At 33.2% G+C, this 25044-nt stretch overlaps 1 protein-coding gene across 4 annotated transcripts in view; it reads right to left on the bottom strand.

Annotated features, from left to right (window-relative positions):
- Window positions 1-3784: 3784 nt before the first annotated feature.
- Nipbl (NIPBL cohesin loading factor) overlaps window positions 3785-25044 on the bottom strand; it is a 178679-nt gene continuing 157419 nt past the window's right edge. For 2 of the 4 annotated variants that reach the window (XM_076857381.2, XM_076857382.2), the window contains exons 35-47: window positions 23679-23819; window positions 23384-23477; window positions 22697-22851; window positions 22010-22100; window positions 19630-19803; window positions 19065-19255; window positions 16154-16261; window positions 15035-15235; window positions 11968-12114; window positions 9952-10226; window positions 7469-7643; window positions 5328-5513; window positions 3785-4770 (exon numbers count right to left, since the gene is read on the bottom strand). In XM_076857381.2, coding sequence (XP_076713496.1) covers window positions 4405-4770; window positions 5328-5513; window positions 7469-7643; window positions 9952-10226; window positions 11968-12114; window positions 15035-15235; window positions 16154-16261; window positions 19065-19255; window positions 19630-19803; window positions 22010-22100; window positions 22697-22851; window positions 23384-23477; window positions 23679-23819 — 2304 coding nt within the window. In that variant the 3' untranslated portion in view covers window positions 3785-4404. Of the gene's footprint in view, window positions 4771-5286; window positions 5514-7468; window positions 7644-9951; window positions 10227-11967; window positions 12115-15034; window positions 15236-16153; window positions 16262-19064; window positions 19256-19629; window positions 19804-22009; window positions 22101-22696; window positions 22852-23383; window positions 23478-23678; window positions 23820-25044 lie in introns of all 4 variants that reach the window. The other 2 variants (XM_076857384.2, XM_076857383.2) reach the window with 2 other exon arrangements.

Below are 25044 nucleotides of genomic sequence, written 5' to 3'. Positions count from 1 at the left end.
TAGATTGTCAAAGGGGTTCATAAATTTCAAAATTAAGAACATCTGGATTGAAAGATTTCTCAGATCTCTTGTATTTTAAAATTTCCTGCATTTAAAAAATTATGGGATATGAAGATCCAGTACTGCTCAAACCTATAATTTAGGTAAAGAAAAAGGGGTAAAACCCAAAGTAACTATAGTTCTTCCATTTAGAATCAATTATTTTTCTTAAGAACTAAAGAAAAAATTTTTTTTTCATAAAAAGCTTTGCAAGAAAACAAAGACAGATGAAAAAACACACCACCACCTAAAAATATATAACACTTGAGACAAATTTTTTTTTTTTTTTTTTGGAGATGGGGTCTTGCTGTGCTGTTCATGCTTGTTTTCAAGTTCTAGGTTCAAACTATCCTCCTGCTTTGGCTTTCCCAAAAGTCCAGACTACAGGTCCATTCCTGGCTAGAAAATTAAAGATCTGAATGCATATGGGATATTTGATATTAAGGGAACATTAATATTTAACAAATTTATAGATGAAACAATTCGATGCCTGGCTTTGTTTAAAAAAAAATGGGGGAGGGGAACACACAGGGTACAACTTACACTGTACCATACTACTCTGAGCAATGAAGCCATATACAATGAGATTTTAAAAAGAATGGTTTGGTGATACCCACATTGTCATGTAAAACTAACAGCATTTTTGTAACAGAAACTGGATTTTTTTTTTTTTTTTTTTTTTAACCTGAGGATTGAATTTCAGGCTTCCTGAATGCAAGGTAAGTGCTTTGCCACAAAGCTATTAATTTGTTTGGTCAGTGATCTTTCTATCACCCTAAATTTCTATTTTACTTTTCTCAGAAAGGACCGATACAGACAGCAAGGGGTATTTTTAGAAAAAAAAAAAACACCAAACAAACATAAATATACTAGTAGAATCAATGTTTGCTATGAGAAAAATTAGCTAGGGGATGAAACTTTGGTCTTTAAGATAAACAGCAAAAAGTAGGGTTTTTTGAGGTGGTGGTGCTGGGGACTGAACCCAGAACCTCATTCATGCTAAGCACGCACTCTTTCACTGAGCTACACACACTCCGAAGTAGGATTTTTAGTAGAGCAAAAATTACTGAGTGCTACAAATGACATTATTATTTTAAGTGAGCAGTCTGAGGACTTTTATATTTGCCAAAGTTAACTTATTCCATACCATTAGTTCTGAAGATGAAGACCACCTGGATATCAGTACAGTAATCATATTTTTTATGCAAATAAAAGTGTGTGTGTGTTGCACAGAACCATGGATTTCCCTGGTTTGGTTTACTTTCTAAATGAAAATTATGGAGTTGGAATTGTGGCTCAAAGGCAGAGCGCTTGCCTCATGCGAGTGAGGCACTGGGTTCGATCCTCAGCACCACATAAAAATAAATAAAATAAAGGCATTGTGTCTATCTACACAACTAAAAATAAATACAAAAATATGATAAATGTGCTTGATGATTATGAAACCCATTAGGCACAAAAGAACTTGACTTACCTGTCTTCAACACACACACACACACACACACACACACACATCACGTTTCTCTAAAAGCAGAGCATTTCTATTAGAGATTATGAAATTCTAGAAAATTCTATAGATCTCTAAATTTTCTGCCATGTATATTTTGGTATAAATGTCTTTAAAAACTAGACATTAAATAAATAATGTCTTAAAATAATAAGACAAATTGAATAAGAAAACTTAAATTTCATACTAATATATATATATATATACATACATACATACACACACACACATATATGTGTGTATACAGAGGTAGTGGAACATTTCTAAGGTCTTAACTTTAAAGACATAAAAGTCTTGTAGTGCTAGGGATTAAGACCAGGGCCCCAAGCATACTAAACAAGTGTCCTACCACCAAATTATATTCCTAGATCTTAAAAAAAAAATCATCTTTGAGGGCTGAGATTGTGGCTCAGCAGTAGAGCGCAGGTCTCGCACGCATGGGACCCTGGGTTCGATCCTCAGCACCATGTAAAAAATAAATGAGTGAAATAAAGGAATTGTGAATAAATATTTTTAAAAAAATCATCTTTGAGAAATCTTCAACTTTCTGGAAACTTTGGCTATACATTAAGAGTTGAATCCTATCCATTAACGTTCAGCTTATATTACTCATACATAAAATATCAGTCCTTAGAATATACGGAAAACTCCAAACCTTCGAATTCCTAAAATTTCAATGAACAACAAACACAGCAATTCACCCGTGATCATCAGAGGCAACAGAACACTTATTACTGTGCAATTCATTTTCTAAAGCTTACTTTAAATAGGATTCCCAAGTAGCTATGCTGCAAGGATCCTTTAGAAACTGGTTTACTTTGAGTAAGGATACTCTATCTTAATGCTTAATGCGTAAAGAAAGTAATGAGACACAATTGTTCCAATTCCAGATTTAAATTTCTATTGTGACATTAAATTGCAAATTACTGAATTCTCTGAGCCCATTTTCTCATGTACAAAATGGGGATAAAGTGTTTTAATTAGAAGGGTTTTGTGAGAATAAAATGACAACATGCAACACTACCAAACATATAGGATAGAAAGTTGTTTTTTTTTTTAACTCACATTTTTATTCTTTAGTACTCTAGGCTGAACTTTATATTTTCTCTAACTGATATTTTACTCTTATTGATATTATTGTTTTTATAGGCTTCCTCAAATCCATTTTTAATACAAAATGACAAATTCTGAGGGGAAAAAACCCAATCTAGTTTTGTCGCAAAGAGTTCACAGTAAAAGGGAAGGGAACATGCAATTATGAGGAAAAAAATGAAAACACTTCCTTCAAGAAAGCATTCTGAAAGAATTCCACATAGGAAATAGATCCTGAAAAGTTATTTTCACAGTGGTTTAATAGGTGTTCACAAAAAGGTATTTTGTGGCAGTCATTCTTCCTCACAAATTGAATACCTTCATTACTTGCCAGATTCATGAAACTTAGCATTTTAGAGCTAAGTCAACTTTTTTTCAAAGTGTTAATAAGTACATAGTTTTGAAAAATAAACTTGAAACAGACCTCATCCACTATAAATTTTAGACATTACTATTTTTCTGAGTATCAACGATGTAGATCTAAGGCTAAATACCCTTCTCCCAATTTAGTCGAGGTATTTGAAGTAACTAATGTATAAATGACAATTGCTCCCCCAAAATGTATGATAAAACATTTATAATAGAAAATGAAGAAATATTTCAACTAGTAAAATTACTCTTTCAGCATTAAAAAATAATCTGTGAAAAATGTGTGTAATGATGAAGTGTCACATTCATCTTCATTCTATTTCTAAAATAGCATGGCATCATTTAAAGAGAAATGCTGTTTTTTTCAAAATAGAGGAACTGTTACCTTTCCCCAAGGTTTAAAAAATAAATATTACCATTATGACATCACTAGAAAGAAATTGAAGCATACAAGGAATAAACTATAGTTTCTTTTTATATCAAAATGTACTCTTGAAAATGTGTTTGGCACAGTGCTAAATCATATATAGTTAATACTAAATATTGCAGGATACAATAAAACCCTGGAGTTAATTGTTTACACCCTCTTATGGGAATGAAAATAATAAGATACCAATTATTCAGAAGTCAGCCTATACAAACTGTATAAACAATATTTTTATGTTTTGCTTTGAAAATCAGTGATATAATAAATTTTACATAAGACTGCAAAATAATATAAATGGATTTAAACAGATTTTTTACAATAAGAAATTCAAATGGAAACAGACAAGTAACAAAGAGAAGTAAAAAAATTTATTGCAGTATTCGCTCCACCAGATTGCCTGGGGATCCCTTTTCTTGTATTGTTTTCAGGGTGACCTAATACAACAAAATCTACATTTACAAAAACTCCTTCTGCAGATAGGTCATAGATACTGCATGCTTTTTTTTTTTTTCAACATAATAAATTATATATCCAGGAGATTCTGCCATTTTACAGCCTGGAAAAAACAATGCTTCCCTGGAAACTGGGCTAAGCTAAAGAAAGCCATCCGCTGCTAGGTTAAACTCCAAGAACACTTTATTAAGAACATTAACAGACTAATTTCCAACATTCACTTGTTTATTTTTTTTTAAACAGAAAGTTTTTTTCCAAGATATAAACAATTTTTGTTAAACTATAATACAGTGGGAGTAAAAATGAACTGAGAATCTGTTTCTGCTGCACAACAGCGAAGGGAGCTCCCACAAAAATGTTTGCCCAACATTTCCTTCTTTTGTTCCTGCATCCCAGGTTCCACTCTTACTCTTCAAAAAACTGATTTTTTTTTTTTTTTTTTGCCAGAATGTTGATATTTCAAGTTTTTCTGCCTTTTAAAAAAATTCCTGTAAATTTGGCTGCATGTACAAATTCATTAGCTGGAAGTCCCATCCTTGGCGGCATACAGGGATCGTAAAGTCTGAACAACTTTATTAGTCAGCTTATTAGCACTCGTTAGAGCAATTTTTTTGTAAATAATGTCTGACTCTTTAATAGTGTCTACCCAAGGCACCAGTTTGCGGCCATCACGGCGCTTAGCCTCAGTCCAGGAGCCACTGTAGGAGCCTGCCATCCACTGAACACTGAAGCCATTGCTGGTTTTCTGTACTACTCTTGCAATTTGTGGTCGATCTTTGTACTTTGGACAGCAAATAGCGATGACATCCATGACGTCAACACTTTCATTCATCTGTGCTGCCAACTCCGTAGAGTCTGAATTTCGTTTTGACCTTCTCAATGACTAAAATATTGGGAGGGGGGGGAAAAAAGACGAAGTGTTACACAAAAGAATTTTAGTGAAATTATTGTTTTTATTGCTTTTAATCCCTTGACGCCGGGAGTTGGGATTTCCCAGCACACTTCCATTGCCGGCAATGAGACGCACCGTGACCGCCAGCGCCAAGGGGTTAACAATATACTTGTAAAACCATAAAACTCTTAATTTGTACCCGTGTCTTTACTCTTGATATAAAATTATATATACATATGAACCATAAAGCTACATAAAACTTAGCAACAATAAAAAGGATAACACACGTTAATACAATTCAAAGAAAAATTAATAACCCTTTTTGCTGCATAAATCTCATTTCTGTTTTTTTTTTATTATCTTTTATGTTAAACTTTCTACAAAAGGATGTATATAAATGGTTAGGTAGAGAATCTCTATCTACAAAATGTTTTCTCTTATAAGTATTACATTACTTGGTGTACATTTAATAGACTGACATATATAAGCACATAAAAATCATTTTACGTAATACGCTGCGAAATACGTTGACTCCTCCTCCGCCTCACCCCTGAAGTGCCTCCTCCTCTATCCTCCCCATCACTTTCATCATCTTCTGTCTCTGCTGTATTATTTTTAGGGCTGCCTCCTCCAAGCAGCGAGGTAATTGCTTTGTTCCGAGCATTTGTGCTAGCTGACACCTCTCCTTCTTCCTCTTCTTCATCAGGGTCTAGATGTTCCATGAGAAGTTTGAACTATAAAAAAATAGATATTAATTCAGAGTTTTAAGTAAATATTTCACACAAGATTGTCAAATTCCTAAATGTATCCTATGGCAGTAGTGGGTGAAAAGACCACATTTACTGTTCAAAATAACTGTTGGTAAACAGAGTCGGATAAGTATTTCTGGGTTTGCAAACCTTAAGTCACTATTATGCAACTTTACCACTGTTGTAGAAAGCAGCTATAGACTGAGCATGGCTATCTTACTAAAACTTCATAAAACAAAACAGAAACAAACAAACAACAACAACAACAAAAAAACCAGGCAATGGGTAGATTTGGCCCATAAGCCATAGTTTGCTAACTCTTGGTCTAAGTCATCAAGTACTCAGGTGATTAGAAATACGGTTAGACATCTTTTTAGTTCTTTGCCCTCTTTGCTCTCTGCTAAGAAAAAACGAGGAAAAAGGAAAAAAGAATGGTGAAGAATGCAAAATGAGAACTAAAATACTTTTTTTTTTCTGTTTGAAAGCTATAGATTTTCTTTTTTTTTTTTTAATTAGTTGCTCAAGACAATACAATGATCCTGACATATCATACATTTGATTCAAATAGGGTATGAATTCTCATTTTTCCATGGGTACAAATTGCAGGATCAGAAGATGGAAAGATATACCTTGTTCATGGATAGGCAGAATTAATACCATTAAAATGGCCATACTACCAAAAGTACACTATAGGTTTAATGCAATGCCAATCAAAATCCCAATGGCATTCCTCGCAGAAATAGAAAAAGCAATCATGAAATTCATCTGGAGAAATAAAAGACCCAGAATAGCTAAAGCAATTCTAAGCAGGAAGAGTGAAACAGGAGGTATAGCAATACCAGATTTCAAACTATACTATAGAGCAATAGTAACAAAAACAGCATGGTACTGGTACCAAAACAGGCGGGTAAGACCAATGGTACAGAATAGAGGACACAGAGACCAATCCACAAAATTACAACTACCTTATATTAGACAAAAGTGCTAAAAGCATGCAATGGAGAAAGGATAGCATCTTCAACAAATAGTGCTGGGAGAACTGGAAATCCATATGCAACAAAATGAAACTGAATCCCTTTCTCTCACCATGCACAAAAGAGAACTAAAATACTTAAAAAAAAAATTTAGAGTAAAATATTAGTAAAATGTGTGAATAATATGACCATTGTGTAGACTTCATTCCTAGTCAAAAAGCTGATATGATTTATGTTCAGCTATTGCTTTGAGCAGATTAAAATACAAAACTTGGAGCTGGAGTTGTGACTCAGCAGTAGAGTGCTCAACTAGCATGTACAAGGCCCTGAGTCTGATCTTCAGCACCACATAAAAATAAATAAATAAAAAAGCCCCGCTTTTTTATCATTCTAAACACAAACCCTATACTCATTAATAACAGTAACTACCTATCCATTCTTCCTCCCAGACCCTGGCAACCTAGATTTTACTTTCTGTTTCTATGAATTTAAATACTTAAAGACATTTAAGCACATTTTGTACACACTGTCTCACATACTTTGTAAATAAGTATACATAGAGATGTATAAATATGTAACATATTACTCATGTAAGAATACATGAAAAGTAATATTGCTTGTCAGAAAAGAGAACAGAATAGCCAAAGGTAAAAAGAGGATTGTTCACAGTTGTTCCTTTATAATATATAACATATAATCCATTTAGTTAAAAATACACACACTTTTACTATAATCTTTCATATTTTATCTATGAAATGTTTTTTTCTAAGGAACAATAATTATGATGTAGTGGGTGCAAAAGGAAAGTCACTCTTAGAGTACCTTATTAAAACTATACAGAGAATAATAAATTGATAGTTCATGAAGCTTACATTCAATGTAAATGAAACAGCTATCTCTCTCCTGAAAATGTACTTTCTAAAACAGTCACAATGAGAAAGAAATATTTTCAATTTTACTACTCACATCTAGATACTGTTTTACTATACTCCTCTTCACATCTTCAGTGATTTTGGAATTAGCCATATCACTCCGCAGGAAGTCCAGCGTTTGTTTGGGATGAAAATGAACTCCTGTTTTTCGGTTAATTGCTTTATCGTATACTTTTGCAGACTCAGATGGAGAGTATTTCTGAATTTTACTGTTTTGGGAAAACAAAACCAAAAGCTTAAAAAAATTTCAGGTCCTTACATTTAAACTGATTCAAGTTATATTTTATTTGTTAACAACACTTTTATTACATAGATTTCAACTAATGAACTTGGACATAAAAATATAATTTTAAAAAAGAAAGACATAAGAAACAAAGATTGAAAAAGTAATTTTATCTTGTTTCTATCAGTGTTTGTCTTAAATACAGGCATCAAAAGGATGGGGATGGAGAAAAAATACCTGGATGTAAGGAAGCACCAAATTTGGAGAAATCTGATTATAGATAAGAAATATTCTTTTAATGAAATTAGTTTCTCATGTCTGTTTTGTAATACTGTGATCACAAGGCAGCTTTAGTACAATGACTTACTAAAACCTAGCTGGCTTGCCCCCTGCTTGCTGCCTTCCGCCTATTCATTCTTTGCATAGCAGCCAGACTGATGGTTTATAAACTTGTTTCAGATTACTAGCAACTCTGATTACAAATCTTTTCAACTCCTTTTCACTGCCAACATCTTATAAGGTTTTAAGTTACTCTAGATTAGTTGCTAAGATTTACCTACCAATCACAAAATTCTGAATTTCTAAAGCTGGGGATGTAGTTCAGTGATAGAGCACATGCTTAGTGTGTGTGAAGACTCTGGGTTCAATCTGCAGCACTGTGTTAGAAAAAAATAGTTTAAATTTCTCTTGAAAATGTAGGAACTCTACCCACTTCTCCTGTGGCAACATGTAAATGAAAACCTAAGAAGCGTCTTTTTTTTTTTTAAGAGAGAGAATTTTTTTTTAATATATATTTTTTAGTTTTTAGTGGACACAACATTTTTATTTTATTTTTATGTGGTGCTGAGGATCGAACCCATCGCCCGGTGCATGCCAGGCGAGCGCATTACCAAGAAGCGCCCTTTTTTTTGGGTGCTGGGGATCAAGCGTAGGGCTTTCCACATGCTAGTCATATACTCTACCACTGAGTTACATCCCTAAGTCCTAAAAATGTCCACTTAAGTGATCCTTTTACATGAAACATTCACTTTCTAGTTGGCCATTGACCTGGTCCACTTATTATTTGTCTCTTATTAAATTTGAATTTTTGATTACTATTCTAAGGTTTCAGACTGTAAGACATGTCAAGAAGACTAAAGATACCTTTAGTGACTAATAAAGTTCATAATAATTAGCACTTCTCCATCTCCTACTTTATAAAGATTATCTGGCAACCAGGTACGATGGCGCATGCCCATATCCCACCAACTTGGAAGGCGGAGGCAGGAGGATCACAAGTTAGAGGCCAGACCCAGTAACTTATGGAGACTCCATCCCAAAATAAATGAAAAGGACTGGGGATGTAGGCTCAGGGGCTGAACACCCCTGTGTTCAATCCCCAGAATACCCAGTAACACACCCCACACACACACCCATACACACGAAGGCTGCATGGGGTCTCTTAGAGCTCAGCCTAGTTGATTTATATCTTGTTTTTGTGCTACTGGGTACCCAGGGCCTTGTGCATGCAAGACAAACCCTATACCAACTGAGCTAAATCCCCACCCCGATTTACATCTATTTTGATTTCATAGTTCCTTATGAATTTAAAATTGTTATCTATTTTAAGATTTCACTGTCTTCAGGAAAGCCTTTTTAAAGAAATCAATAAAATGAATCCTTTTATTCATAATGTATTGTCACCAAAAAAAAAAAAAAAAGCTTTTCCTCTTTGAATACTGTAAGAAAATAAATAAATTATAAAATATTACACAGTGGAATATTATGTAATAATAAAAAGGATCACGTTCTGGGGTTGAATTCAGGATCATGATATTGACTGACCAATTCATATATTTGTGTATTTATTTAACATTTTTTGAAACAGACAGCATCTCAATGATGCCTAATGTTGCCCAGGTTGGACTCAAACTTGTGATTCTTCTGACTTAGCCTCCCAAGTAGCTGGGGACAGAGGTACAAGCCACCATGCATGGCAATTTGTGCATTTTTTATTTTAAAAATTGTAATTAATTGTAGCTCAGTGGTAAAGTGTCCCTGGGTTCCATCCCCCAATCCTTTTTATTTTGAGATAGGGTCTAAGTTGCCTAGGATGACCTTGAACTTGTGATCCTCCAGCCTTATTAGCCTTCTGAGTCGCTAGGCTTATAGGCATGCACCATTTCATGCATTTTTTCTTAACCAAAACTATTTCCAATATTAAGATAAGCATGCAATAAAAACTAGGTTTATATTTCTTTATTATTTGAACAGAGTGAATTTTTGGTTTCCTCTCACTGCTTATGTAAACTTACCTATCAGAAAATCCACAGAGATTCTTCAAGTGTTGTTTTAACATGAGAAGCAATAAAATACCCTGGGAGACATTTGCAAATTCAATTAAAGGAGCTGAATTTTCTGGCAAACATTTCATCACTGAATTTATATCATCTTCTGAATCTGAATCTGAATCCGAATCTACACGTTTCCGCGACTTCCGAGGCCTGGAAACTTCTTCTTCACTCTCGCTTGACTCATTTTCCTTACTAGGTGATGATTTTCTCTCTTTCCTTTTGTCCTTTACCATAGACTGAAAGAAAGAGGAAATTCTTCCGTTTGAAAAATAATAAAAATAAATTACCACTAACAGATGTAAGTATATTCCATTCAATAACTTAAAAAAGCTTCCTTAAACTAACGTTTTATAAAGCCCATGACTTCCTATAAACAATTGGAGAAGTATGTCTTGGGGAAAAGTTAGGTCCCAAGACTTATAATAAGTAAAATCATATAAAATACCCATCCTCCTCTCCCCTGAAATACCTCTGAATTTCAAAATAACCTTTTGAAATATCACTAGAAGGAAAAACAATTTTCTCATAAGGATAGTAATGAAAGATAGTTCTACAAAAGTATCAGTTTGGTATAGAGGCATGCCATTTATATAAAGCAATTATATAAATGAGAATACAGTAGGCTTAAACATCCTCAACATCTATCAAACTACTCCTTGAAAACTTAAATCCTGTTTCTCTGTACTTTTTGAAAATGTTAGCTCTAAGTCAACTGGGTTTAGGTGGTGGAATGGGGAGGATAACTTAATTACAAAATGTTAACTGCTGTGAAATAAAATAGGCTGGATTTGGTGGCACAGGTCTCCAATCCCAGTGACTCTGGAGCAAAGGCAGGAGGATGGCAAGTTTAAGACAGCCTTGGCAATTCTCGAAATAAAAAGTAAAAAGGGCTGGGAATGTAGTTCAGTGGTAGTGTACCCCCAACACCCCGAAATAAAACAGGAAAAATGTTACAATTCTATTTACAAATGTAACAAAATAAAATAAGCATGATGGCTAAAATTTCTGTATAATCATTAAGTTCTCAAACATTAATGGGCATACTAATAACCTATAGATTTTGTTAAAAATGCAGATGGGCATTTCAGCAGGGCTAGTGTGGGGTCTGAGGCTTTGCAGCTCTGATAAGCTCTTGGTGAACCTAGTGCTTCTAGTCTGAGGTTCACACTTAAATTAGCAAGGGTTTAAATACTTCTTTAATCCCAGATAGCTTAAATAATTTAAGATAGCTTAAAATTAATAAAATAGCTTAAACAATTTCCCTGACTTACTGGTTTGACAAGGCTGTTTTGAGCACTACTACTGTAAAATGAGATCTAATTGCATTATCAAGCACATATAAATATTCTATTCAACTTTTAAAGAAAACTGAGTGCTTAACTATGTTAAGGTTGCTTTTATAATTAATTAAAATTTTCTAAAAGTCATAACAGAAAAGACAAAGTTTATAAGAAATTTCGCAACGATTTTGGACATATAAAATGCTATAACTCCATTATGAAGCTGTTGTTGAAGGACAAGGCGATCAATGGTAATATGAATTTAATGTTTCTCTATAAGTAGGCTAAATACCCACATCTACATATCTTTATGTACACTATTATGACCTACAGCACAAGATTTACAGAATAGTAAGGTGTTCTAAAATGAGGTTTAAATGGATATATGAATGAAAATGAAACACTTAAGGTTGTTGTTTAAGATGAGAAATAAGAAGTGGGATGGCTTATCAGAATAATCCATGTGTGTATATTTTATAAAATCACCTAAATGACCTAGAAATGGATGGTTTTAGATCTTTCTGACTAGAAATGGTAACCCACTTCCTCTCCCAATTCAAGGACTGCCCAGATTTCAATAAGTTAATTTAGAAAGATTTAATATATTGTGAAAGAATAAAAATGAAAAACAAAACAATGAAAACAGCATGCCTGTATTTTGAAAGATGCATTAAGAATAGTAATGTGTGTAACTTACCTCCTTGAATGACTGCAGTAGGTTACTACCAGAAACTGAGAGTGTAATGTCTATATGATGCATTATAAACAACGGCTCTTCCTGTGTCTGGTATGGAAAACAGGCTAGATTGTCTGCTATATACAAGAGCATAGTCACTTCTGTTTTCTGTAAATTTTAAAAAAAGGTACACACATTTAGTGGATAGCCTAAATACCCATCCAAAAAAACGTTTTAGAAAAAATATTACAGGGCACTTTCACCTCAGTTAATGTTAAAGAGAGACAAAGAGAAATAAAAGAGGGGATGGATTAAAAAAAAGATGGGAGGAAGAAGGAAGGCAGAAGGAAAGAAAGAGGAAGAAAGGTATATAAGAAAGAAAAGGGTTGGGGACAGAAACAGAGTTTATAAAATAGTCTTATACCTATTTTAGAAGATTTTTATGATAACTTACACCATACTAACTTAAGAGGGAAGAGGTGAATTTTTTAGTGTACCCAAATGAAAATCCTTGAAGTTTTCTTATAGAGTATATGTGACCTTTATGATAAAGCCATACTGCATCAGAAAACATACCTATGAGTTCTTCATTGTTTGTCATTGTGCTTCTAAGAGTTTAACTCATATGGAGATCAGTTACACACAGTTACTATTCTGCCCTCAAAATCAAGTGGTAATTATAGTACTAATACATGGGTTAAAAAAAAAAAAAAAAAAAAACCCAAATTCATGTACTAATAAAACATTTGTCAGTTTCCTATATATTTGTAATTTAGAATGTCAGAGTTGTTTTAACAGTATTACCAGATAGGCAAAATTTAAGAGAAAAATTATAGTTATTGCTAGTTGTTGGTTTTAAAAAGAAGTAAACAGATTCTCATAAATCATATAAAATGTAAACAGAAGGACTTGATAATATTCAAATTCCTTCGACATACTTACAGTTCAAAAATAAATAAAAAAAAGCAAAAAGGAAACTTGAAATTCTCCAACTTTTGTCATAAAAGTCTTAATTGCTCCTTCCTTTCAAAATTAAACTTCTTAACTCATTAAGTCTCAAATTTTCAATTCTATATAGGATAATGGAACATAGTAGGTTTTAAAAGAGTTTAGACTGCTTTCTCTATACCTTCTCCACTACTCTTTGAATTAAAGTATGCTTTTGTATCTCACTCTTTGACTGTTTCTGTCTACCAGGTTCACCAATCATCCCTATGTATGTATTTTTATTTTTACTTCTATTCTCCTTGACTTCTCAGTAGCATCTGACACTATTACCCATACTTTATTTCCTGAAACGTTCCTCAGTTTTTTCTTCCTAACTCTTTTGACTATTCCCTTACATATCCTCCTCAAGTCAACTCCTTTTCAAACTGGCATTAGCAACAGTCCCATTATTCTCTTTGGTGCTCAGGACAAATATATTCCAGTTATTTTTTGCCTATTCTTCTTACACAATCTCATTTATTTCTTCCTCACAATGTTTTTCCTTTTCTTTCCTATTACCCATTCTTCTTTCTTTACTATCATTAAAATAAATCAATTCTTTTTTTTTAATATTTATTTTTTAGATGTAGATGGACACAACACAATGCTTTTATTTTTATGTGGTGCTGAGGATTGAACCTGAGTCCCGCCCATGCTAGGCAAGCGCTCTACCGCTGAGCCACAATCCCAGCCCCAAATCAATTCTTTATAAACTCCATTGTGAACACAATGATGGAAAAAATCACGTTTTAAAAATGCTCTTTGGCACTTGTTCTCATCATTTTATTTAAATATTTTCAACAATCCTCCAATGTCTATAGGATCCTTCAGATAGTATGTTTCATTGAGACCTTCCTGCCCCAACAAATGACAATCTATTTATTATCTGCCACATATTCTTATTTATATTACCCCTGCCTGGGGGTAAAAACATCTTCCTCTTCTGGTATATAGAGTAGATTTGGCTCATCAAATCTCTTTAGGCTTTCAGTGATATGCTCCTCCTCTGATAACCTTTGTTGGAGGTGCTTAGAAGAAAATACTGCATCATGAGAGCTGAATTTCCAGTTTCAAATGCTGAGATAACAGAAATGTTCAGTGGATAATACACAGTAGGCAGTGAAACCACACAGGAATTAAGCTCAACAGAGAGACAAGGAAAGACTGCAGTAATAGCTTCAATACAAACCACCAAGCACTCAGAATATGCTACCCTCAATCACTATTTATTCTTTTTATTTTGTGTCCTAGCCCCATAACTGGAGGTAAAAATCCTCTGAGGGCAAAAGCACTACATCATAAGCAAAGAGTCCTACACATAATGAAAGCAGAATACTGATGATATAATGATGATGGTGGTGATGACAAATTATATCCCAGGCAATTCTGAAACAGATGTTTGTAATATTTATTTGCTAGGTCATACACAGTAAAATTTCATGTAGCACTGTAAAAGGAAAAGGTCTAGTAAAGTATCTCTACTCTGGCAATTATAATTTTGTTTTATTGTGAAAAATCTGTGTCAGGCTAACAAGTGGTAAAAAAAAAAAAAGATTTACATTTAAAGATTTAAAAGATTTTCTTTTAATGCTGCTATATACAGAGACTGGTCTGTAAGCTCTAAGTGAGTAGATACCACCACTCTTTAATTAAAGTATGCTTTTGTATTTTATCCTATAATCTCTTATACAATGACTGATATAACAGCAGGTACTGAATAAATATGATACTCAGGATGGAGGTACAATTATACTTTACTCCTCATTACATTTATTCTCATATAAAATTTCACCTTCAGTTTTTTAAAAAATATTTATTTTTTAGTTATAGGTGGACACAATATCTATTTTATTTTTATGTGGTGCTGAGGATCAAACCCAGTGCCTATCACATGCTAGGCGAACGTTCCACCTTCAAGCCACAACCCAAGCCCCTCCCCTTCAGTTTTGACTGTATTAAATGTAAATAAAAGCAGAGTAAGAAAACACATAATATAGTTACTAAATTTGCTAAAATGGCAAGATTTTAAAAGTGATGACTACTTGAGGCATAAAATTTCTAAAACATTTATATTTTTAAAATAACAAGTTTCTATACTTACTGCTGTGTCATCAAAGAGGTTGAGTAAAGAAATAAGAAAGGCTCGTCTATGTTGGCGATTTCCACGGATCATGGAGTAAAGGTGTGAACACAAAGCACTAGAGGACTCATCTTGTCTGAAACCCCTTACAGGATCTTTTAGGCACGTGTTGATTGCCTGTTGTACCTGGTAAGACATCTTCATACCAGCCACTGCTTTCATCTGAAATCAATAAAAGTCTAATTTTGGTAAGGTAATTAAAAGAATTAAATTGAAAGTATACTTTCAGCATAACATTTTGAGATTAACTTTGTTATTTGGTTTTCTTATTTAAAATAATACAATTTGCAGAATGAAAGGCTGGAAGGAACTCTAGACATCTCCTCTTACTTTATAAGAAAAAACTGAGGACTGGAAGTCTTTACAGCCATATTCACAGAGTAGGCTCTAGAACTAACGCTTCCTAATTTTCAGCCAGTTACTTACTGGACTTATCTTAAGTTAATTTTAAACTAGAACAAACAGTTTGGGGATACTTAATTGCATGTTTAAAAGATAAGTACTAAGCAAAACATATTATTCTAAAATAAATGACTTGTTTGTTAAAGAAAGATGTTTAAATACATGTTATTCTATTAAAAAATATATATGTGCACCATTGTCAAACTATGGAACCAGTCTTGGCATTCATCAGCAGAAGAACGAGTAAAGAAAAGGTGGCATACATACACAATGTAAGTTTTATTCAGCCATAAAAAAAAAAAAAAAATGAAATCACATCATTTGCAGAAAAAAATGGATAGAACTAGAGACCATTATGTTAAGCAAATAAGCCAAACTCAGAAGGTCAAGCAAGGGTCATATGTTTTCTCTCATATGTGGAAGCTACAAAGGAAAAATGAAAAGAAAGTTGGAGGGTTGACAGGATCTCATGAAAATCAAAGGGAGATTAGCAGAGGAAAGGGACCAGGCGGTACAATGTGGGAAGTGAGTGGGGAAGTGCTGGGGGTGAAACTGGCTAAACCGTACTGTTAAATTGCGTGCATGTGCAACATATAACTACAAATCCCATTATTATACATCATTATATACAATTATATGCACCAACAAAAAATGTGAAAAGAGGAAAAAAATACATACATGAATGAATCCAGCATATTTTTTGTCTATTTCCACAAGCTGCTGATCAGCCTTGTTCCGCATAGCAGGTTCTGGGTCTGTGCCCATAGCAATTAAATATGGAACACACTGGAAAAAAAATATTTATAAGATATTACAGTAAAAAAAAATATATATGTACCTCAACATATGTCAAAATTTGTATATCTGGGACATATAAATTTAGCTTTATAGGCTTGCCTACAAATGCTGTGTTTTAATGTTCTTCTTAAAATGATAAATTTTGATTTTAAATAAGAAAGCATTAGCAAAATATTGATGTGAAATTTAAATAATTTCAAAGTAAATTTAAGATTCTTTAGAGTACTCCCACACTAAGATTATTCACTTAAGATTATCACATAAAATACACTACAAATGTGTAATTCATTAATTCTTGAAGCTTAACTAACATTGCTATGTAAAAATAATACAGGGCAAAAGTAATTTCCTCCCATATGTGAAAGCTTAGGAAAATATAATTTTTTCACTAAGCTGATTTTAGATGTGATCTAAACAATCAGATAGTTTGTAAAGCCATATTTGTTTTACTTTTTTTTTCCTGTTGCTAGGGATGAAATCCAGGGCCTCACGCATATTAAGCAAGTGCTGGGCTAAATCCTAAGACACACCATTGCTATGTTAAATGAATTTGAATCAGACAGCATTGAGAAGGTCAGAAAAATATATATTTAGACAGCATTGAGAAAGTCAGAAAAATACATAAAACTACTTTAAGATACAGATACCACAACAAATGAAATGGGTGATCATGGGTTAAATCTCAGACCAGAAATGAGAATGTCTCTAAAGAACATAATTGGCTTAGCTAGGAAAAATTTGAAAATGGGACCCATTTATTAGATCAACTTTTAAATTTCCTAAACTTGATGATTGTATATAGACAATATCCTTGTTCTTAAAGACACATGCTGACATGTAAAGAATCACATCTGAAATTTACTATCAAATGATTCAGAAAAAAGCAGATGTAAGAAGACAGATAAAAATAAATGTGGCAAAACGTTACATACGGTGAATACAGGTGAAAAGCATAAAGCAATTTATTGTACCACTCTTGCAATTTCTTTTTGTGAAAATTTTAACCAGTTCTGAAAAGCAAGCCAGGCATGGCGGCACATATCTATAATACCAGTGACTCAGGAGGCAAAGTAGGAGGATCAAAAATTCAAAGCTAGCCTCGGCAACACAGTGAGTGAGACCCTATCTCAAAAAATAAAAAGGGCTGTGGGTTTAGCTCAGTGGCAGAATGTCCCTGGGTTTAATACCCAGTACCACAAAACAAACAAACAAAACAAATGAAATAAAAGGTTTAAATAAGCAGATACTTGTTGAAAATTTATAATCTGAAAATCTGAAATCTTTGCCCAACAGAAAATTTTGGATTTTGGAGCATTTCATATTTTCAATTAGGAATGTCTAGCTGGTAAAAGCTAAGCAAATATTTCAAACTATGAAAAATTCTAAAATATAACACTTATGGTTCCAAATATTTCAGATAAGGGATTTGCAATCTATATAATAATAAAAAGAACTTAAGTTTGCAAAAGGTGAAATTCTTAACATATTGCTATACACTGTGATAAGTGATCTTGTTGATGACAGCTGTGAGGCATGAAGAACTGATTAAATATTTGTCAATGTATTTTGTTTCAGACCACAGGAAAGAGCACATTATATTTATTTATTTAAAAAAAATATATATTTTTAGTTGTAGATGGACACAATACCTTTATTTTGTTTATTTTTATGTATGCTAGGCTCGAACCCAGGGCCTCAGGCATTCTCGGCCAGCGCTCCATCACTGACTGAGCCCCATTATATTTAAATATAGCATATTTTAGATAAAGCCCCATGAAAAAACCAAAAACCAAAATAAAAAAAAAGCAAGGAAATAATAAAAAATTTTAAAGGGCATAGAGTTGACAATTTGATAAGATTACTTTTGTAGTCTATGGCATTCTCCTGAGCACAAGATATTGCCTTAGTTTTGACTGTCAATCCTCAGCAATATTAATAGGTTTATTACATCGCCCTGCTGTCTCTCCTTCTCTCTCTTTTGTGGTGCTGGAGATTGAACTCAGGGTCTTGTGCATGCTAGGCAAGCACTCTACCACTGAGCTACACCCCAGCCCTTTATCAAATCATTTCATCCTCACACCAGTGCTTTAACATGTTGGATAGGTCATATTACATCCAAATTAAAAAGGCAAACTAAGCTCAGATTATAAAATTTACTTTCTTATGTTTAAAATTCTATTCTATGGAACATATAATCATTTAAAAATAATATTTGTAGTTGTAGATGGACACAATACTTTCATTCATTTATTTTTATGTGATGCTAAGGATCAAATCCAATGCCTCACACATGCTAGGCAAGTGCTCTACCACTGAGCTATAACCCCAGCCCCAGAACATATACTCTTAAACCCAGTTAATTCTCTTGAGTATTATTATCATATTGTTGATTAATGGGGCTAAAATATGAATTAAAATAATTTTGTCATTCCTACTTTAAAAAAGTCCATGTTCTATCAATAGAAATTGGAAGTAAAATTTAATAGAGATAGTATTATGAATATATAGGTACTCTGCAGTAATGACAACCTAAGAGACTGTCCAAAACTTAAGATTTTTAAAAGTTTAGACCAACTCAGGAGGCTGAGGCAGAAGGAGCACTTGAATCCAAGAATGTGAGGAGAGCCTGGGTAACATAGCAAGACTCTAACTCTTAAGAAAAACAAAAGAAGAGTTTAGAAAAAGAAATTAAAGAATAAGAGGAATCAAGAACTACTTAATTCTCTAATCACAATGTCATCAAATGACAAAGTGGCTCTTTAGTAGTGCTACTACTTTGAAACTTGCTTACCTGAACTGGATGAATAAGACCTTGGTTTAGAGTCAAAGCAATGACATTTAGGGCAAAGTGGCGTACACTTGACTGGGTGTGAAAAAACGCCTCAAGCACCTGTTTGAGGTAAAGTTGCATGATGGAACTACTCATCCCTGAGGAAACATCACCCATTTCTTTTAAGTCTTCCTGTTTTGCAACTTTCTTCCCTAAAAAAGGAAGCAAATGGAAAACACAGAGTAAGAGCATACTAACTTTACTAGCTATAAACTAAGGCTACAACTCAAACCTCAAAATGTTTTTTTCCTTTTGTCAGAGGCTCCTATGAGACCCCACTGAGAACTGTAATTCCTTCTCTTGCTTCAACATATTAAGGTTTGTATATATCCAGACATTACAACTATTTTAGGGATTTAAAAAATATCCCAAAGTCTAGATACGAATTCAGCTCAAGGACTCCTACTTAATTAAATTCCTTCATCTAATATATAAGGAAATTTAGATATCTGGATTAAAGAAAATGAGTTACAGAATATTGTAACTGTAACTGTACTGTGAAATTTAAGAATATATTTTCACTTACAGTCTCTATCTGCTTGCTGCATACGTGTATCTTCTTCTTGTAGGTAGGTCTGGAGGTTTTTTAACACTTGTATTTTTAAGTTTACTGAGGAGTTCTTATCAGATAAAATATTATTATACAGATTCTTCACTTCTTGCTCAAACATTAGACTTGGATGTTGAATAAAGGCAAATCCTAAGAAAGAGGGGGGAGGAAAAACTCTTCATATGTTCCTATTAAACGTGACATTTACTGAAAATGTTAAATTATATAAAAAGCTCCTTATTTCAAAAATTTAAAACTTAGAATGACTGGAAGAATATGCTGGTGACCTTACCTAGAGCAGTATTAGAGCAGGTACTTCTTTCCCCATGAATTAAAAACAAGAAATTGCATTTCAAAGGAGAATTTCACACAAGAGGAAACCTTGAGGAGGGAGCAGGGCCTAGTGGCTAGGGGAGTGGATTAGGAGTCAGGAGTCTTGGGTTCTATTCCTGGCTCCACCACTGACTTGTACTGTGACCCTGGGTGAGTCATACAATCTCTCTGTGCCTCAATTCTCCATCTGTAAAATGGGGACAATAATATTTACCACCCGCCTATCTCAAAGGGATGTTTTCAGGATTTAAGAAGTAATGTCTGCAAACATTTTTCAGATCCCTAGCAGAAGGCACCACATTGAAATTATTTTAAAAATATATTGAAATAGATCCATTTTATGAAACAGAAAAACTTCTAAATTTAATTAGAGTTAAAAATACCTTCCATTTCTTTTTCATATGGAATTAACACGAGGCCACAATGCTGAATTCTATAACCACTAATAAATAGCAAAAGAATATTATTTTATACATAAATATTTGAGAAAAAAAAAAGAAGATCCTTGAAGACACCAAGAATTGATGCCAAAAACCCAACTGAACTCAAAGCATGGAGTGATCAGACATAGGATAACTATGGCCCAGGTAAGAAAGATGTCTTATTAATTTGTCTACAGGTTCGATTTTTTGGATAGCATTGCTTCTTTAAGTTAAAATTTTATTTGTTCTCTGAATTAGCTGTTAACAATGGTTTTTGCCATTCCATGTAACCTATATTCAGACTGAATATTTAATGATATACACTGGCTTAAAGGCACTATTACATCAATTTAACTTCCTAGTAAATAATGTTTGGATTTTTACTATACTTGCTATAAATAATTTTCTGAAAGGAATAGAAGAATTATAAGGTAATAAGATTTAAGTTTGTTTACAGATATTATGAACAAAATTTAAAGAGGTGTAGGTAACTCAGAATCTTTTTATTATTAACTTTTGTCAAAAGACTAATTTAAATGACTACCCATGCATATGAGTTAAATTATAAACCTTGAGAATGCTACCAAAATATCATTTCCAAATAAATAAAAATAATTTTTAAAACTTACTGGGTAGCTTTATATCAATTTGCATAAAATAGTAAAAACAAAACCCCCAAACTGGACAAACTGCTCTTCTTGTACTTGTATTTTATATTATAGAGAAAGAAAATTTATTACATGTTTAATTAAGGCAAGAAAGTTTTACACTTCATATTTTTAAAGATTATTCAATTTAGGTGATTTAGTACTATTCTCTTATTTCTTATATTCTAATTTCTTTCCAGATAAGCCATATAGACCTGTTGGCAGAACACATTTTTATTATACCAATGCTCCTGAAAAAAATGACATGAAAAAAGTATGTAGACAAATTGTTCCTCTTGGGTTGGTTATCATGTGTTTCTATATAAGGCTGTGTATACTGCCCAGTGTTTTAACCTTTAGTGGTAGTTATGTGTAATGACAAAATTTTGCAATGAAAAATAACAAAAGGTATGCAAATAGCACCAAGTTTCTATATGCTATCTTTCTTTATCAAAAGTGCTATAATGAATGTTTTTTATTTTTCCTTTGTACTGGGCATTGCACCCAGGGGCAGTCTACCACTGAGCCACATCCAGCCATCTTTATTTTGTATTTTGAAAAAAGATCTCCTAGTTGCCAAGGGTGGCCTTGAACTGGAGATCCTCCTGCCTCAGCCTCCTGAGTTGCAGGAATTACAGGTGTACGCCACTGAATCTGGCTGAATATTCTAAGACACCCTAGGAAATACAGGTGGGAGATAGTAAGTTACCTCTATTATACTAATGAAGAGACTGGTGAACTGAGAAATTAAGTGGCTTTCTCAAGGTCACTCAAAGTCACTGGCTGAGGCATGAATGAAATCCAGGTGTTTTAAATCCCAGTCCTTCCTTCTACATACCAACATTGCCGGTAGAAACATATTTAAATAAACTAACAATTTAGATTCACAATATTCAAAAGTTTACTCCACTTTTAAAAGAGCTAAAAGCTAAAATAAATTTAGTCTGAACTTACCTAGACCAATGATGGCTTTTGTTTGTACTTCTTCATCTGAATGTTTTGTAAAATACATTAACAGTTCAAGTACTTTGTCCTTTATGTTAACCTAAGGGTGGGGGGGAAATCACATTAAAGTATTCAAAAAGAGTAATTTAGATCAATTTTTAATTATCAAAAAAAAAAAAAAAAAGGCCTAGAAACAATGAGCATTTCCACATGTGAATTTTAAAATAAATAAACTGGGTTGAGGACAGTGGTAGAGTGCTTGCCTACTTGCACAAAGGACCTGGGTTCAACTTCCATCACCGTAAAACAAATAAAACCCAATTCCATTTATTTTAGAATAGTCACATTCAAAGTATCAGATTGTGACAAAGGGCTTGTGTTGGGATGTAAATCAATGCACTGCTCCATTCACTGAGAAAATGGAGGGGTGGGGGAAAGTACTGATCTAAATAGTGTGACTATTAAAGAGCTGATATAGATGATGGTGGAAACTTTAAAACTTGTCATAGACCAATAATACACAGTTTATGGATCAGAAACAAGTCTGAGGACCATGCTTTGAGTAGTGCTGCTTTCAGAATTCTCATTAACCTGACTGCTCTAATGCTGCCTTCATCCATTGTCACTATAGTCATTCTCAGCTCACATGGCCACACAGGACTGTTTTATAGCACAATAATAATATTATGATTTTACCTTACTGTTGCCTTTAAAATCCTCTAGGTCAAAATCAAAATGCCGACACAGTGCTCCAACAGTAAAAAGGGATCTAAGAAGTGCTGGCTTATTTGTTAGAAGTGAAGTGTTATTTGGATCTTCTTGGTGTTGACTTTTTAATTTTGAAATGGCACCTAATGAAGATAAGTAATATTTATTTACAATAAACCTATTATAGTTAAACTATGAGGTTCAAATAATTACTAAAGAATTATAATTAGTTTTTAGTAAAGGTTCCAATTATTTAATATGTCTAGAAATATAGGTACATTTCTTAAAGGGTAAAATAATTAATGTAGGAAGAAATATTTAAATTCTACTTTACATAGTAGACAGAAAATTTATCAGCCTTTATTTGTAAGGAGACAAGTTTCTGAATAATAGAGGAGTTTTAAAGGAATATAAAAGATAATAGAAGGGAGAGGGTGGGGGGATGGGAAGGACAGTAGAATGAGATGGACATTATTACCCTATATACGTGTATGATTACGATACCAGTGTGACTCTACACCATGTTCAGACAGAGGATTCTGATTGTGGACCATGGAGGAAAACCACACTGATTATAATTCTCTTGATGCTACCCTTTATCAATTGTATTAAAAATGAATTAGACACACTTCAGAACCTAGCAGAATAATTTTAAAGCTCAGGCATTGAACGTACCATAGTATCTATTGAAACAGGCCCACACAAATTTAAAATTTTGTGTTACTTTATTAACAACAGCTCCAAGACAGCTCACACAATGCTGCACTACCTAAAAGATAAATAAAGTGTTACTGTTTAGGTAAAAGTTAAAGATGAAGTTAAAATGTACTATTAATTTTATCCTTTATATATATTTGCTTTAAAAATATAATAAAATACATTGGAACTTAATCTGACACAATAATACTTTATAAGTTATCATCTGCAAATTATATATCAATTAATACAGAGGTGGTAAACCGGATCTTACAGTCATGCCATATTTGATGATAAGCTTCATTAGATCTTCTTCAATAGTGGCAAGGAAAGTTTCACTTGGATGCTCCATCAGTGGTACAACTAGTTCTAGGATTTTTGCAACATTGCAGATAACCATGAAATCATTTTGTGTCTATAAGAACAAAATTAATATATAAATATCCAAAATCTAAAATGAAACTATATACAAATTTATGTATTTGGAGGCATTTATGGGACATATGTATATAAAATTTCAGTTAGAAAAATAAAAAGGTCTACCTAGAAAAGAGTTTTTGTTTAAAGTATGGAAGGAAGAGTAACAAGAAGAAAAAAATCTGGATTCCAGCTCTAACACTAACCTACCATGTGAACCTGGGGTCACTTAATTACATTGCTAAAGTTATTTTTTTTCCTAAAAGAAAAGACAAGTTAATGCTAAACAAAAGTTATTTAAGCATTAGCAGAACATTTTACAAAGACTGGTATATTTTTAAGATTAGTATTTTTCAAACTGGGGTACATTAACCAAGTAGTTTTCAACTGGGGATGAGATGGCTCTCCACTTGCTACTGAGGAGTATCTAGCAATGTCTACAGATATTTTTGCTTGTCATGATGGGAGCACAGATGTCATCTAGTGAACAGAGGTCAGGGATGCTGCTAAACATCCTATGATGCAAAGAATACTGGAATCTCTAACAACAATGAATAATCCTGCTCTGTCAATAGTGCTGAGAATGGTAAATCCTGTGTTAATCCTGTGTTAAACTTTGTGATGGAAAATGTACAACCCCATCTAGGTGTGGTGGTGCACGCTTGTAATCCCAGCAGCTTGGGAGGCTGAGACAGGAGAATCGAGAGTTTAAAGCCAGCAATGGTGAGGTGCCAAGCAACTCAGTGAGACCCTGTCTCTAAATAAAATACAAAATAGGGCTGGGGATGTGACTCAGTGGCAAATGCCCCTGAGATTCAATCCCTGGTACAAAAAAAAAAAAAAAAAAAAAAAAAAAAAAAACAACAACCCTAAAACTAGGCATAAGTCTTCTTTATTTTAAATTTAAATGTTTCTTTGATTAAAAAAAAAATACCAAACATGTTTTTAAAAACTGTTAGAACTTTAAGACAAAAATTGAAGAATGTACTAAAGGATTATGATAAAGTCTCTTAAAGGTGACCAAAATTATTTATTTATTTTTTTTGGTGGAGTGAGGTTTTTAATGTATGCTTTTAATCTAGCCAAGCTACCATTCCTTGTTTTTAGCAACTGATTACCGACCTTCATCTGGACTTTTTGAGCTTACTATATCACTGGTTAAAAATTTTCCTACCTTACGTTCATCCTTAAGGATTCCCACAGGACTAAATAAATACATTGGG

This window comes from Callospermophilus lateralis, chromosome 5 (assembly GCF_048772815.1).
Source record: "Callospermophilus lateralis isolate mCalLat2 chromosome 5, mCalLat2.hap1, whole genome shotgun sequence".
Lineage (NCBI taxonomy): Eukaryota > Metazoa > Chordata > Mammalia > Rodentia > Sciuridae > Callospermophilus > Callospermophilus lateralis.
The sequence above is the reverse complement of the archived record's forward strand: the minus strand, read 5'-3'. Positions and strand labels throughout refer to the sequence as shown.